A 15,343-nucleotide genomic window follows, 5' to 3' on the forward strand; every position below is an offset into this window, starting at 1 on the left:
ACAGCCTCTGTTAAGTTGAACCTTGAGTTTGACTGTAGAAACTTGATAAAAATGACTATCAACTCATCTCTACTTTGCACTTGCTAATTTCTTGGACCAATAAGCCTCAAAACACGTGAACACCTGCTGCCATAGTGCTGGTATAATCTATTTATTTTTTACAACATCCAGGTCCAACATCCTGTCCACTGAATTTTGCCAGGTCTTTTTTCTTCCGGACCAGTCAAAACGAATTGTACATTCCACCCCTACTCATAGGTATTAAATTCATCCCAGTCCAGAGTGGCAAGTGCATGTCAATGTGTCGTCCAAAGAAAACAGTGACCCTGGACCAAGACCCAGTCATGACTTCAAATCTTGACTATGTCGCTCACCTGACATGTACGCTGCTGAAAAGGTCTGTAGGACTTAGCTCATTGTGCTTGTCGAAAAAGCAAAAACTTAAAGAGCTAGGGAAATTTTCTGGGCCAATGAACCCGTAAAATTATATACTGTACATAGCATGCGTCTTCTCACGGCCAGTGGAAGTTTAGCTCTCAGTTCATTGAACTCATTTGAGCTAAAAGACCACAGTTCAAGATCACTCTCTATTTTTCATTTTAGTGGCATTGAAATGTCTCATTATATTCTTGCACATGGTCAGGGACGTATTCCCTTATCAAGCCAATCATCAGCTTCAATCGCTTGTGACAGCTATGGCCTTAGCCACATTCCTGGTGACAAGATGGAACTGGTTGTTGATTTGCCTGGCATTTAAGAGTTATTAAGACTTTCTCCTTTCAGGACAAATAAACTCAATTGTCAGACAATAGTCCTGATCATCCTTTTAATACCTTTGTCCAAAATTGCTTAATGTAAATTTGACTGACAAAATGGCGGACATTCCCAGCTGCAGCCACAAGAAGCTGCTGTCTTATTGGCTAACCTCCTAATTTTGATGGACAGCCGGTGGGATCAGTCTAACAGACTACCAACAACCTAGAGTGCTTCTGCATACATACATGATGATTATTATGGTTATACAATAGTGTTGTGCTGTTTTGGTTTGCTTATAATATACAAAACTCTAATATTTCCATTTTCATTAGATATTTGATACTATTATTATTTTTGTACTTTTTGCTGTTGTATCTATGTAGGGTTAAAGTTCAAGGCTCTTTTCAATAGGCTATTAGAACATCTAAACTTGGTAGATTCCCATGACCCGGAAATCAGGATGTCTTTATGACGCTTTTATTATTCAACATCTGAGAAAAATGACATGTTTTTCATTAAAAGATACCATGGTAGAGTTTTTCATTAAAAGATACCATGGTAGAAAATGCAGACTTTGGCCTAGGGATGTACAATTTTGCAGGCACAGTTAACGTTATATGAGTCAGTTGTTATTCATAATTTTCCTCTGCGATGTCCTTGTGACCTGCTATGTGCGAGTGATAGGGGTGTGGGTGGGCTGGGGAGATGGTATATTTGGCAGCTAGCAGCTGGGAATGTCCACACACTTGGTGTTCACAACTGGGTAACCTGGTCTTTTCATTCTTAATGGTGGGTGATGCGAATCACAGCAGGCCCTGTCCTTATAAGCTAACATTCACAGCCTTCTTTTACAGAGGAATTTGTTAGGCAGTGTCTAGCCAGTTCTTAAAAAGACTTACCAGGGTTAAGGTGTGCTTAAGAAGATCCTTTGATGATGGAGAGTTTGGAACTCAGATGCTTATCCAATATAAACTGAAGCTGCCCAATGTTCTCAAAGGACTAGAATTGGTTTTAAAAAGGTTTTACTGGAAGGCTTATCAATTATTACACGGAAGTCATGAAAATCATGTGTAAAATTCCAAACTCATGCAGCTGTATGGAGACAAGATGGTGATCAGGTTATGATGAGCAAATGTGAGGAAGCCATTCACTATGCTAATGAGCTCCCACAATATTCATGAAGTTGTTGCCACCTAAGTAGTACTTGAAGTCAAAATATATATTATGCAAATGATGGCAATTTGCATACTTGTATGATAATGATGTTTGCCAAGCTGCATATTAATGATTCCCCAGTGTCCTTATCTTGTTCAACCAGTATTGACACGTCCTACTAGTTCGTTCTAGTTCACGCTAAAGAAGAGTGATGAATGTGGCTCGAAGCATCCGGAAATGATTTCTGAATTTCATCCAGTTGTAAAGATTGAATCGTCCTTAGATAAATGATGCTTACCAATGTAAGAGTACCTTTGTGGAATAAAGGAAGATTTAAAATTTTACTAAAAGTTCTAAAAGTTCTACTGACTAATTTATTTAGAATCCCTTGTCATCAGTTGACATATTCTGTTATGTAATTTGAAATTTAAAGCATTTATGTCCTAATTTTGATATTTGTAGGAGTAGGTTATCATAGTTGGCATCTCGATATCAGGTCAGTTGAAATACCTAGAGGTATAATTCCAACATGGGAAAACACTATGTTTATCTAACGCACACAGGTTTTCAATTACAGCTATGAAACAAGCCCGAGGGACTGAACATACTAGTATGGTAGACGTTACTCTTAAGTGTTGGGAAAGGGGGCGAATCTGTATACACTACATACATTCCAGATCCTTGCTAGGATGGCAGAATCTACCGGTACCACTAAGGCTTGGATGATGTCCGTGTAGATTTCAAATCTTTTACCTTGCCTTCTTTGCAAAGCTTTAGAGAAAAGTCGTACAACCATCATCTGTACGTGTAACGTTAAGTCAGGTAAGTCACAGTTAAAGTTTCAACTTACCATGTTTTGGAAATAGTAGTGGGCACTCTTTTCCTATGCAATATATTTTGAAAGCTTCTATCATTTAAGTTGTATTAATGTGACCTAAGCATTATAAATTGGTGTTTATGGGTACGATGTGTCGTTATTTGGGTTATTGGCCACAATGCTAACTAATGACACAGATAGTAATGCAGTAATGTCTTTATATAATGGTACCAATGACTTTCTCTTTATTACCTCCATGACAAGTGGAGGTTAGTTAGTCTTTGATGGTCATCCAGATAACTCCAGAATTCTGGATGGATAGGTTTTAATTATTTGAAGTTTTTTTTGTGACTGGATTAAATGTTACATCTCCTGGAGGCTTTCTATGGCACTGCAGCAAAACATCTAGTTTTGATATCTAGTTACCTTTGCCAAGAAGTTTATGTTTTTAGCAGCATTCATGTGTGTGTGTGTGTGTGTGTGTGTGTGTGTGTTAGTTTGTGTGTGTGTCTGTGACTACAATAACTCTAGAATGCCTGGATGGAATGTCTTCATACTTGGTATGTTGGTAGGGGTTGATGAAAGTTTCATTCCATCTCTTTAGAAATTTTATTTTTTTTAGCTCTTTTTTAGAAGTGTTGAGTTATTGTTGATGATTGTATAAATTTTCTTGTAAGACCTTATACTCAGAACCACCTGGGGAACCCTCGCAGACCAGATGCCTTTATTATAAAACCTGATGCTTTTGTTGCCTAAAGGACTAAATGCTTTCTTCATTCTGGCTAAGGTTTTTCATCACCAAGGCTGGCAATAGGTCCCTACCAAACAATTACAGACCCGTCAGTATTTTACCGGCAGTGTCAAAAATCCTGGAGAGAGCTGTGCATATCCAGCTTTACGAGTATTGTACGGAAAACAACATACTCTCTGAGGTTCAATCAGGTTTTCGACCCAAACATTCTACTCAATCTGCGACGCACTTACTTGTTGAGAAATGGTTCACAGCCATGAACTCTGGAAACCTCACCGGGGCTGTGTTTATCGATCTGTCTAAAGCGTTCGATACTTTGGACCATTCTATCCTGCTTCAAAAATTGTTCAAGTACGGTATCCAAGGTGGAGCTCTTGACTGGTTCGCTTCCTACCTCTCCGGAAGACAGCACTGTACTTCTGTAAATGGAGTCCTTTCTAGCTTCCACACAGTGAAGTACGGCGTTCCACAAGGCTCGATTTTGGGACCACTTTTATTCATTATTTATGTAAATGACATGCCTAACTGTATTCAAAATTGTGAAATTTCAATGTATGCCGATGATACGGTTATTCACTTCAGCAGCAAGGATTCTGGGACCATCGAGAATGCCCTTCAGACAGATCTTGAAAGGTTGTCTCAATGGTTTGCAGTGAACTATCTGTCGATAAACGAAGGAAAGTGCAAGTGTATGCTAATAGGTACAGATAAAAAACTGAAAACTTGTACAAACCCCAGATTGGCCGTAAATGGTCAATTTATCAATCTATGCTACATGTACAAATACTTGGGTATATTCATTGATAATCAACTGAATTGGAAGCGGCACGTCAAAGACGTCCTTAGCAAGTTAAGACGAGCATTAAGTATTATGAAACATGTCAGTCCATTTGTATCTACATCAGCACTTCGTACTCTATACAATACAATCTTCCTGCCGTACATCACATATGGAAGTACTGTTTGGGATACTGCACCGGAGCAAGACCTTCAAAAACTCCAACGAATGCAGAACAGGGCCGGGAAGCTGCTACTGAGGGCCCACTACAGAACACCCTCGGCCGAAGTGCTGACTCGTCTCGGATGGAAGAACATCAAATCCATACACAGACAACAGAAGGCGTTGCTCACATACAAGGCTCTAAACAACTTACTGCCAGTCTACATGAGGAACTTGTTTACATACTGTAGGGAAAGGTCAACTAGATCAACGCGACAAAGCGAATCCAACCTACTATACTTACCCATGGTCCACAGGGAAGCGTTTCGAAGATGTATAACGTACTCAGGCACAGTTCTGTGGAATAGTCTGAGAGAGAACGTGAGGCAGGCGCCCTCTTTATCGTCGTTTAAGAACTTAACTCGACTAGAAATTATGTAACTATGGACTATGAGATGGACTGATATTATGTTGAAGACGAAAGGATCTATGGAATGGTGAATTGTATGATGATGAATTGTATCTTTTGTGTAGTGCATTGTATTTAGAAGGTATTTAGACCTCTGACCTCCTCCACCCTTGAAATCTTGAAAAACGGCTCAGGCCGAATGATGTATCAAGGTTAAATAAAGGTTGAAAAAAAAAAAAAAAAATCAGCACATTCTTGGTTCCCTAGTAATAACTTCCGCTTGAAGACTGCTGTGCAGGTGCACATTGTCATGTATTATTGAAGTATGGGTATGGTCATGTTAATATATAGAAACATCATAAACATCATACAACTGCTATTTCACTTAAGTAATTAGCTGGCTATTTTGCAATTCTCAGTATGAAATGTGCCAAGTAGTCTACCAAAAACCTCCTTCTCGTATAGAGATAATCATTGAGACTACAACTTAGTACAAGTGCCTGAGGCTGTTCCAAATACGTCATTCCCAAAGTACCTCAAGAGTATGATCCAGATGGTTTGAATTCCATTACTTTTTGGACTCAGATTACTCAAATCTTATCATCCATCAGGGACGTTGTATTCTCTTGCTTTGTACCTTAGTAATATAACTCAAAAAGTTTAGTATGGATTGGATTCTAGTCACTAGTTATATTTCAGGAGTGACAGTAAAGCTGATTTACTGATGCATTACTGAAATGCAACTGATGGTAATGTTAAGTTACTGACAGTTTGCTAATGGTGGGTTTTATGATATAGCTAATTTGAAATTGATTACTTATAATAATATAAGATTTTTAAATCCCTGGCACTTTTCTTTAAAATTACAGAACTGCAACTCTTAGTATCCATCATAAATCTTTTTTATTGTGTCAGATAGCCCTTATGGTTTGGTAACAGGATAAATTACTAATAGATCTAAAGATCATTTCTCTTGGTAAAACCTTTGCTAGGTATCAACATTGTCACGTATAAATGTCAATTAGGATACATTTGCTAAATATTTGTATGTATTTTGCAGTTTATGGTTTGTACGAAAGTCGCTGTACTTTTTGTTGTATAAGTAAAGTTAAAGCTTCATTTGTTTGAAAACAAGGCTAATACCTTAATGATAAATGATACTGAGTGATGACATAGCTATCATACTGAATCTGAAGTTCCCACTGAGGATGATGTAGGCCAAGGAAAGTTTACTTGAAAGTTCATGCCTAAAGTATGTGGTGGTAACATAGGAGACATACATGTAACAATGGACAGTGATTGACAAAATTATATTGTAACAAGAGACTACTCAAATACCAGTGTTGGCTATGTCTTAACAATAACAATGGAATTCAAAAGGCAGAATATAAACTTACAGTCACAGATCAATTCAATTCTGACAAAATTTGTGGTCACAATGTCTACAGCCTTATTCTGGCTAACTGGCGTATTATTTTCTTGCTTGCTGTCTGACAAAGGTTGCTGAAGTGATCAATAATTTTGTAAGCCTAAATTCTTTTTGCGTTGGAAGATAAGTTATTTCTGTTACAATGTTTTTCTCTTACACATTACATTGTACATAATGAGCTTTCAGACATGCTAATAATGTTGCACTTGGACTTCTATAGTTGAATGATTCACACAACTCTTGATTTCAGCTTAAGTTGTTTTTGTCAAGGCCCTCTGTGAATTAGAGTTCAAGAGTATTGAATTATCCTTCTTGATGATTATGGAAAGTAGTTGGTATGTTAATGAATGTTTATACAGGATGGTGTTCTCCATGATAGATTTATAATGGAGCAGCTGTTCCTAAAACTGTTCTACAGCGTAGAAACTCAAACCTTTTAATGTCCTCTGAATCTAAACATAACTGGAGTTTGTTGTTATTTGAACGGGTACAGTTAAAGTGCTTTGTGGGTACTTTTGGGTGATACTCATCAAATTCTGGGATTTTCCGGTATTTTTATAAGTTATTAAGGCATGACTGTACAGAACATGTTGGACAGCTCAGATGGCACTATAACGTGACCAGGTCTTGGTCGTGTTTGTATAACCTCACTGGGTCCTGTTCATCTGATGTTGTGCAGAGACTGCGTACGATGATCACAGGTAAACACATTAACATCCTGGTAGAATCGTGTGCACATTTATACGTATCTTTACGTGTACGACAACATGCAAGCTGTGCCCTGTTTAGGTTAACAGAGTCTCCCTTTAAAAGCGTTGCTGAGGTCTATTCCAACAGCTCGACATGATTCATCCATTCGGGATGTCCAGGATTAAAACTGAGTTGTTCTATAAACTATTCTCCGTCCCACATGAATGTTTAAAAATCCAGACTTTACTGCTTGATATGGCAGATCAGCATGCCGGCCCCAGTTATGGTTGCTTGCCTGGATCATAGCCCCTCCCTAATGGTCACATACCGAGGATACCGATCCAGCTATTCCTTTGGTATTCTTGACACTGACCAATGTGCGTGACAGGACACCATGTTTCTGGTGATAATTCTGACGTCCTTGCTTGAATTTTGTAGACAAGCAAGAGTTGAGGATATTTCTTCAAGTCAGTTGTTCACATGATGTGAAATTACGTCCCATATTTTCCGATGTCACACTCAGGTGGTATGGTCATCAGGGACTATTTTGAACTCCTGTTTCTAAATAAAGAGTGACAGAGGGATAGAGTGAAATCCTACCCTCCCACCTACTAGCTTCCCTACTTATATTTAGGTTTATTAAGATTTGTGTAGTTTTCAGATATCAGGGACGCAGCGCATGCTACGGAGCCTGCAATTCCTTGGCAGAGAGTGAAGGCTTAGTGAAAGGGTCATCAGTCAAAAGCTGTAGCACTATATCAACCTCAGGTACATCACGTTGTCCAGTATCTTTTGCTGTGTGTTGATCTACATTGTATATTGGAAAGTGTTTGATACGAGCATTGGAGTTAAAACAAAATTGGTAATGTTGAACCTGTAACGTTATAGCTATCATAGATCACTGTTGACCATTGAGTGATATTTCATATGATTTGAATTAATGATTGCTTCCATCTAACTGTTATACATCACATAGCTGCTATAGTGTTGAGTAATATGTATATCTTGTATATGTGGTCTGCCATACACATGTACTCGTATATGTGAAAACATTCAATCTATTTGATGGTGGACTAAGCCACTCAATCTATCTGTAGTGTTTTGACAGCTTGTCCCTTTGACTTTGAGTACTCAAAGTCAGTGCTCATGCTATTTTGAAACGTTAACTTAGCTGTTGTAGTGATAATCTGTAGAGGAACTATTGTCTATAGAGGATAAACCAACCTTAATGGACTTAAGGAACAATGATGAAATTTTAGGAAAGATGTTAAGTACAATTGTATCACTTTTAGTAGAGGGGGACAATTTAGTCTCAGTCGAGGTTTGTTTTGGTCTCCAGTTCTGTCTCAGCTGTTGCTAGTCTTTTCCAATTAACCTCTACCGGTAGTACACTGAAGTAGCCATTTGGCTTCCATTCTCTACTCGATACAGCGTTAGGTAGCAGGGAAAAGCGGTTAAAAAGACTTTGTTCTGTACATAATTGCCACACCATATTTCTCGGGATATTTCTTTTAAATGATATATATTATCACATTCATTTTGTATAACGCATTTTCTTACTGTGTATGCATTTATCGTTTATGATAAGATTGCTTCTCTCCAAGCAGAAGTTGGCTGAGACTCTTCCCTGATTTGCTCCACTTTATGACAGCTGGCTCAGACAATGGCTGTCAGAAAACACTGTAAGCAAATCAGGTCAGAAGGTCTTCCCAACCAACCTCTGCTTGTAGAGTACAGATGTGGTTTTATAATGATATGATATATCTTTGTACATCGATGAAGGTTAGACATCCAGATAATAAGATATGTATGGTAACAGCTAGTACTCAAACAGCTGGATAAATTTTGCTTATGATCAGATGTTTAAGGTAGCATCCATTACCTTTTGCTGGTGACTGAACAACATCAATTCATTTACATCTATTCATAAGTTTTTGGTTAAAATCCTGGTGCAATAATGACACACATTTTGTTCAGTCACTGACAAAAGGTAGTGCTAGTACCTGAAATTTCTGACTGTTCCCCAGATCTATCCAGTTGCCTGTCAGTGAGTTACCTGGCATATAATCTATCTTGCAGTTAAACATGTTTGGAGGGAGATAGTGCCAACAGGTCACTGCCACTTACATGTAGCAAAGCAGCCTCCATGTACAACAATGTCATACTAACTTTTCCACTGTCACATTAACTTTCTGTTTCTGTTGTTGCTTTTGCTTGATGCAGGTCTAAGGCACTTAGCATGTCTGAGCAAACGTAAGTAACTACCGCTCATCTTACATGGTCCTTAATGTAACAATGCTAATTGTGCTCATGCCTAATCTCCAAGCAGATGTTTGGAAGGAAAGTAAAAGTATTTTATGGCTGTACCATTGATATATGGATTACATCTGTGTGGGCATCAATTTTCATCCATTAAAAAAATTGGAAAATGGATTCTAATGCCACAGAATGCCAAAAGTATTTAGTCAAAGAAAAAGATGTCAAAGATCAAGAATAAAGACTCTATTGTTTGATTTACCATACGCCGTGTTTTCAGTCATTTGTTCAACCTTCTGGAAAACTTCAATTTCATTTAGAAAACATTTTTCTTTTCCAACATCTGCTTGTAGATTACTCATGCCTTGATCATGATGGTGTATGTGGAAGAAGCATGTGGGTCCATGGCTGTGCTGATTGCTCCGGTGTGGTGCTCCTGCATCTAGAGTCACGGGTTGGTCACCAGTGCCTTCTGAAACTCCGCTGATGGAAAATGTTGCACCAAATCTAACACTTTCAGAATATGTTCAAGCTTAGCCAGCCTTTTTTACTTTAGTACGCTCTCTTGGTCGCTTCTCCAGCCAAAAAGACAGGACCCGAATTCGAACATTCATTCCTCTCGTCATTTGAATATTTGTTCAGAATATGAACAAGCGCACTGATTGGCCATGGGGTCATCCAATCAGCAGAGGCCTCTACCTTTGATGACATGACGCCCAGCATCCGTAGAATTTTGCCCTTTTTTTTCTTTTTCCCCTTCGTACACAATACTGCCCTTCATCCACAATCCTAACCAAGAAGCAAGTAGTACCAAATACTAACCACCTATTTGGACTGTTTGTTCCCTTTTTTAAAAGTAATTATAAATTTTAAATACATCATCTGAATTTCAGAAGGCAACAGACCCTGTAGCTGCATAAGGTGACTTGGAAGTGTGGTAAATTGCTGTTGACATTGGCCATATTCATCCTCCCACTGTCATGACTTCATCAGACACAGAAATAGATGTGGACACCACACCTGAGCGTGGCGTAGCTGATTTAAGGGGCTATTGGAGCAGGTAGGGTGCGACTTCACCAAGCATTAACACTGAGTCTGGCTTGCACCATTCAATTATGCTTGGCCAGAGATCATGGGCTCCAAACCTCTTGCTTTGCTTTCCAACTACCAGGGAAAATTTTACAGAATACATACAAATTTAATTCACATGATCCACAACTAAGAGTAAGAAACATTGAAATTTTACGGAATTCATACGAGTATTACAGAATTTATACAAGTTTTACGGAAATCACAGTGTATACATAACGTTACAATCATTACTGAGGTGTTGGACCAGCAGCCCAGGTTCGTGTGACACATTCAAGATGGCAAATTCAAGATGTCGGTCTCATTTCTTCCTACATGTACAATATCTTGGTTCAAGAGCAGTTAAGGGCACATCCCATGCTGCTAGATACCAAAAGCCTCCACCTGCACCAATGCTGGCTTCTTATCGGACATATCTGTGTGATTTAGACCAGCTAGCAGGGTGAGACTGATAGTTGGTGATAGCCAGGCCATGGTCCAACAAATTTAAGGATCGCGTGTATTTCATTAACTTGTATGAATTCCATAAAATTCATATGAATTCCATAAAATTTGTATGTTTCTTAGTAGGTAGTGGAACGTATGAAATTTAGGACCCCCATTTTACATTTGTTTCGTATTCCACTGTGGCCATCATGTGTACATGTGTGTCATATTTCACTGTCTGACTGTCTTTGACTTGAGTGATCTTGATGTCTTTGTGTGGATGATGCTTGCATATCACAACTGCTCCGTCCAGTGGTGGATCGTCCGAACTACAGATGACGACGGCAGTTTCCATAACAACAGGACAACAGGCAGATGAACAGTAGTTACAACACATAATATACTAGATTTACCTGTTACACTATTGAGGGGCTAGCTTTGGTGAAAATGTTTTCTTTGCAAATACACTGGGAGTAGCAGCTCTGCCCTTCTTTGACTGCCAATTGGAGTTTTGAACAGTTATATTTCTGTGAGCAGGGCACAAGACGTGCCTAGTGGAGAAATGGCTGAACAACCCAGGAAGACCAAACCAGGGAAGTTTACTCCTCCCACCTTCAGTAAGGTCAGTATCGTTTGCAACTGTGATAATTCTGAAAATGAAATAGAGATCATATCATGATTACTGTTAATGTCACCCATCCAGAACAACCCACCTTTCACTATAGACCAGACAGATACTGGGCTGACATTACTTTTCATGTGATAGGTGCAAGCTGCATATAACCGGACTATAAATTCAGTAAATTTTTGCCATTAGTGTACCAGACTATAAAGCCATACGGCAACTTTCCAGTATTATGAATTTGCTTAAGTGCAATACAATGGGGCATATTCATCATTGCAGTGAAATTTTCACTTATGAAGGACATATTAGTACACACATAAAAACTGTACTTTTGATAATTTTGGAGAAAGAGGTGAAGGGACTATACATTGACTGTGTTTTTTTTTTTTTTCAAGCTAAAGACTTATTTACTCTTTTATGTTTTGTATAAGCCCTTTGTGATCTTTACTCAGACTTCATGCAAATTCTTTTTCCCCTGTCGCTCCAGATTTTATCTGAAAAAATTGGAGAACCAACAAATTAAATAAATGGTTCAAGATCACCAACAACATGGGCTCCCAAAGAATGATTGGGACCCAAAGAATTCAAAGTTGGAGACAGCCTTGGTATTGATTGATGGTTTATTGATATGCAAACCCTGTTACAGACCCTGGACTTGGAGATCTCAGGAATGGAGGGTCACCCGCTGGTGCTCGAGGTGAATGTGAAGGGCACCCCCCTCCCACAGGTTCAGTGGTTCCGTGAGGGGGCACCCATCCAGAACAACCCTGCTTTCACCGTGGACCAGACAGGTAGGGGGCTGACATCACTGTGTCATGTTCTAGGTACAAGCTGCATATAACCAGACTGTAAGGTTTGAACCACTCTTACTGGGATGAATCTACTCTTTTTAATACATGTAAGTGGGATGGCTCTCCTCAAACAAGGGACCCAGGCTTTACAACCCATCCAAGGGGATGTTGCTAACCAAAGGTAGATACATTATCACTTTCACCAGAGTCAAGTGAGGAAATAGTTGTGAAGTGCTTTTTTCCAAGGGAACAACATTAATATTGTGGCCTGCTAGAGATTGAACCTAGAACTTTTAGATTCTACATGTAAGTCAACAACCCTAACCACAAGATGACCATGCCAACAAATAAAGGTTGGACATCCAGGTTAATACAAATGTAGTATTCAAAGACAATTCATTCTCTAGAACTGGACAAAAAAATTGAGATTTAGGTTTGAACATTTCAAGTGACATCCATCGCTAGAATGAAATGGCAGAATATTTCAATACAAGGACATTTTGTACATCTAACTGAACAAAATAATTCATCATGTCAAACAGTCAAAGTTACTAACTCATAACGATCATATGCAAATGTCTAAATCATTTTGCAGGTGAAGTGTGTACGCTGGTCATTGCTGAGGCATACCCTGAAGATTCTGGAAACTACACAGCCACAGCAGCCAACTTCTACGGCAGCCAGTCCTGCCAGGCGATCGTTACCGTGAAAGGTCAGACAGAGCCTAATGGTATGATTATACATTCACTCCATACATTCGTGGGCAGAATCATGCAGTAGAGAGTAGGTAGGCTTAGTTCAGATGACTTTTGTGTGAATTAGTAGCTATGCATGTCTAATGTTCATTTTTTACCAAAACCCTCATGAGCATTTTACTTACAGTAGAGTTACAATGATTCATACCCTGAACAATGTTTTCCCAGGCCAGTCTTCAGAACCCATTTCTCTGTCCCGGGACATAATTTCAACATATCCAAAGAATCTGAGCTTAATGAAATAAGATTGATGAATATGTATTTTGTAAGCTTATAATGACAGGTTTAACAAAGAAAATAAACGATGCAAGCTCCCAAATAATCAGTGGGATCTCTGATTGTACTTTGTATGTCTTTAACATGGTCATTAAAAATTATTGAAAAAAAACTGAATGATGTGAACTTTTTTCCAGGCAAAGATGATCCAGGGTACATCCCACCCCCACCAGCCAGGTAGGTCTGGCGCACAGAAATTTAAAGAAACTGGTCATTTTGAACATGCTTCAACATGGAAAGCTGAATCATTGTTTGATACATATATTCTTCACTTTTGAATTCAAGTGTTAGGCTTAGTGTGTAGTTGGTGTAATATGTATCCTATTTCCTTTTGTGATACCATTGTGTTTGTGCTCTGTTAGTAACGGACCTGCTGTACTGCCAGACACACCACTGCCACCTCCACCTGCCAATGTCCAGCCAACCAGGTCAGCCACACTAACATACATGGAACTTACATTTATATGCGTCTTATCAAATAATGTGATCTCTAACCAATCCAAAAAACAATCCTTTCTTGTTCCTTTTCGTCATGTTTTGTCACATTGTCAGATCATTAGAGCTTGTCACATCGATGTTCAGCCAATTGTATCAGGCTATTGTTTACTGTGAAACTTGCTTCCAGTGGCCTACTTGACGACCTGCCTCCCCCGCCCCCAGAGGAGGAGAGGAAGGGTCCTGATGCTGCCGTGAGGATGCAGCAGACTCGAGTGACAGATGTAGGTATTCACTTAGCTGCAGTACTAGTAAGGTGTGCAGTACAAGTGCAAGGGGAGCTGTAATATACCAACAGTGGTCCTTGCCACAAACACCATAGTATTACCATTGTTTTGATGTTGACTTTAATTGAAGTGCAGGCCCTGGGAAAAAGACACCTTGCATCATTATATAAATCTTTGTACTTTAGATAACCTGAACAGAGGAAGATTGAAAGTTACATGTGCAATGCCAAATAGCATGTACTCAAGAAACTGGATATGACTTTGGAAATGGTAGCATCCACTATCTTTGGTCAGTGACAAAAAAAAATAACAGGCTATTCAATACATAGATGCACCACTGTTAAACCTTTTTCTTTGTCTTTGCCTGTGTTTTCAGGAGTACCACGACCGTTTGAGGAACCCTCCCCCTGTACAGCAGGAGGTTAGTCACATACATGTTTCCAACCAGGAAAAATTACTTCTTTGTAGGCATCGTTGTTAAACTTAAAGGTTTCAACTTCACAATATACAAATGTTGCATTGTGATGCACATGCTAAATGTACAGTTTAGCACAGCTTTTTCAAAAATTTTTTCGCACATATCACAATTAAGGATCAATACGTTTGATAGTATTTGTCAAATGTTTCTCCTTGTTCTCTAACTTCTTTTTTAAGCGGTTCAAAATTAGTAGCAAGACAATATTTTTTAGACACAGTATCGTGTCGTACATACTGGGTCATAGTTGTTGTATCTAGTAGTTAGTTACAACTTACAGTGCTTGCATTTGGCATTTCTGTTGCTGTCCTTTATTTGTGCCTTGCAACTTGGGAAATCTCAGATTTCTCAAGTTGATTTTGAATGTCTCGTAAGAACAGGAAGAATGGACAAGATTGCTGCTTCTGAGGGGTTTCCAAGTCCCTACCAAGCAGGTTATCCAGCTTGCTTGTAGTAACATGTACTCTGCACATGTATACTACATCGTAGTTTGAAAATAGTTGAAGAAATTCATGCATGTCAGACATATTGAGCTTTTTCATCATACAGGAGTAGTACTTCTACACATTTTACATAACAAACGTACAGAAATAATAAGCATATGTTTGGTTTCCTGGCCCTGATACCAGGCAGTCTAAATTCCTTGTACTGTGGAACATTTATTATTTATTCTCACTGAAGGTAAAAGGACATTAATGTTAAAGGTATGTTGTTAGGCTGATATCTACCAGTCAACTCGTTTGTTGCAATTTGAGAATTAGTCTTAATCAGTTTTTAGATTAAGCTACATGACAGAAGGAAACTGCCTAGATTTTGCATGATGTACAAATAAGTGTTTGGACTTGCCAACATCTAACTATCTAAACCCAACTCATAAAGGAAGAAGAAATAGTCACGATTTCAAGTACCAGAGTTATCAACCTAGAGTTGAGGTGTTCAAAAATTCTTTTGTCTCTAAAACTTGTTGTCACCAAGTATCCT

At 38.8% G+C, this 15,343-nt stretch overlaps 1 protein-coding gene across 17 annotated transcripts in view; it reads left to right on the forward strand.

Annotated features, from left to right (window-relative positions):
* The window catches only part of LOC118411218 (palladin-like), a 31,807-nt gene that overhangs the window by 5,284 nt on the left and 11,180 nt on the right, over nt 1–15,343 (forward strand). For 5 of the 17 annotated variants that reach the window (XM_035813313.1, XM_035813330.1, XM_035813331.1 and 2 more), the window contains exons 2-9: nt 10,097–10,263; nt 11,256–11,340; nt 11,990–12,134; nt 12,730–12,864; nt 13,303–13,342; nt 13,528–13,593; nt 13,791–13,884; nt 14,264–14,308. In XM_035813313.1, the coding sequence (XP_035669206.1) occupies nt 10,184–10,263; nt 11,256–11,340; nt 11,990–12,134; nt 12,730–12,864; nt 13,303–13,342; nt 13,528–13,593; nt 13,791–13,884; nt 14,264–14,308 (690 nt within the window). In that variant the 5' untranslated portion in view covers nt 10,097–10,183. Of the gene's footprint in view, nt 1–2,709; nt 2,734–7,601; nt 7,716–9,170; nt 9,201–10,096; nt 10,264–11,255; nt 11,341–11,989; nt 12,135–12,729; nt 12,865–13,302; nt 13,343–13,527; nt 13,594–13,790; nt 13,885–14,263; nt 14,309–15,343 lie in introns of those variants that run through there. The other 12 variants (XM_035813323.1, XM_035813320.1, XM_035813315.1 and 9 more) reach the window with 11 other exon arrangements.

The sequence above is a fragment of the Branchiostoma floridae genome, chromosome 3, assembly GCF_000003815.2.
Source record: "Branchiostoma floridae strain S238N-H82 chromosome 3, Bfl_VNyyK, whole genome shotgun sequence".
NCBI classification, from domain to species: domain Eukaryota; kingdom Metazoa; phylum Chordata; class Leptocardii; order Amphioxiformes; family Branchiostomatidae; genus Branchiostoma; species Branchiostoma floridae.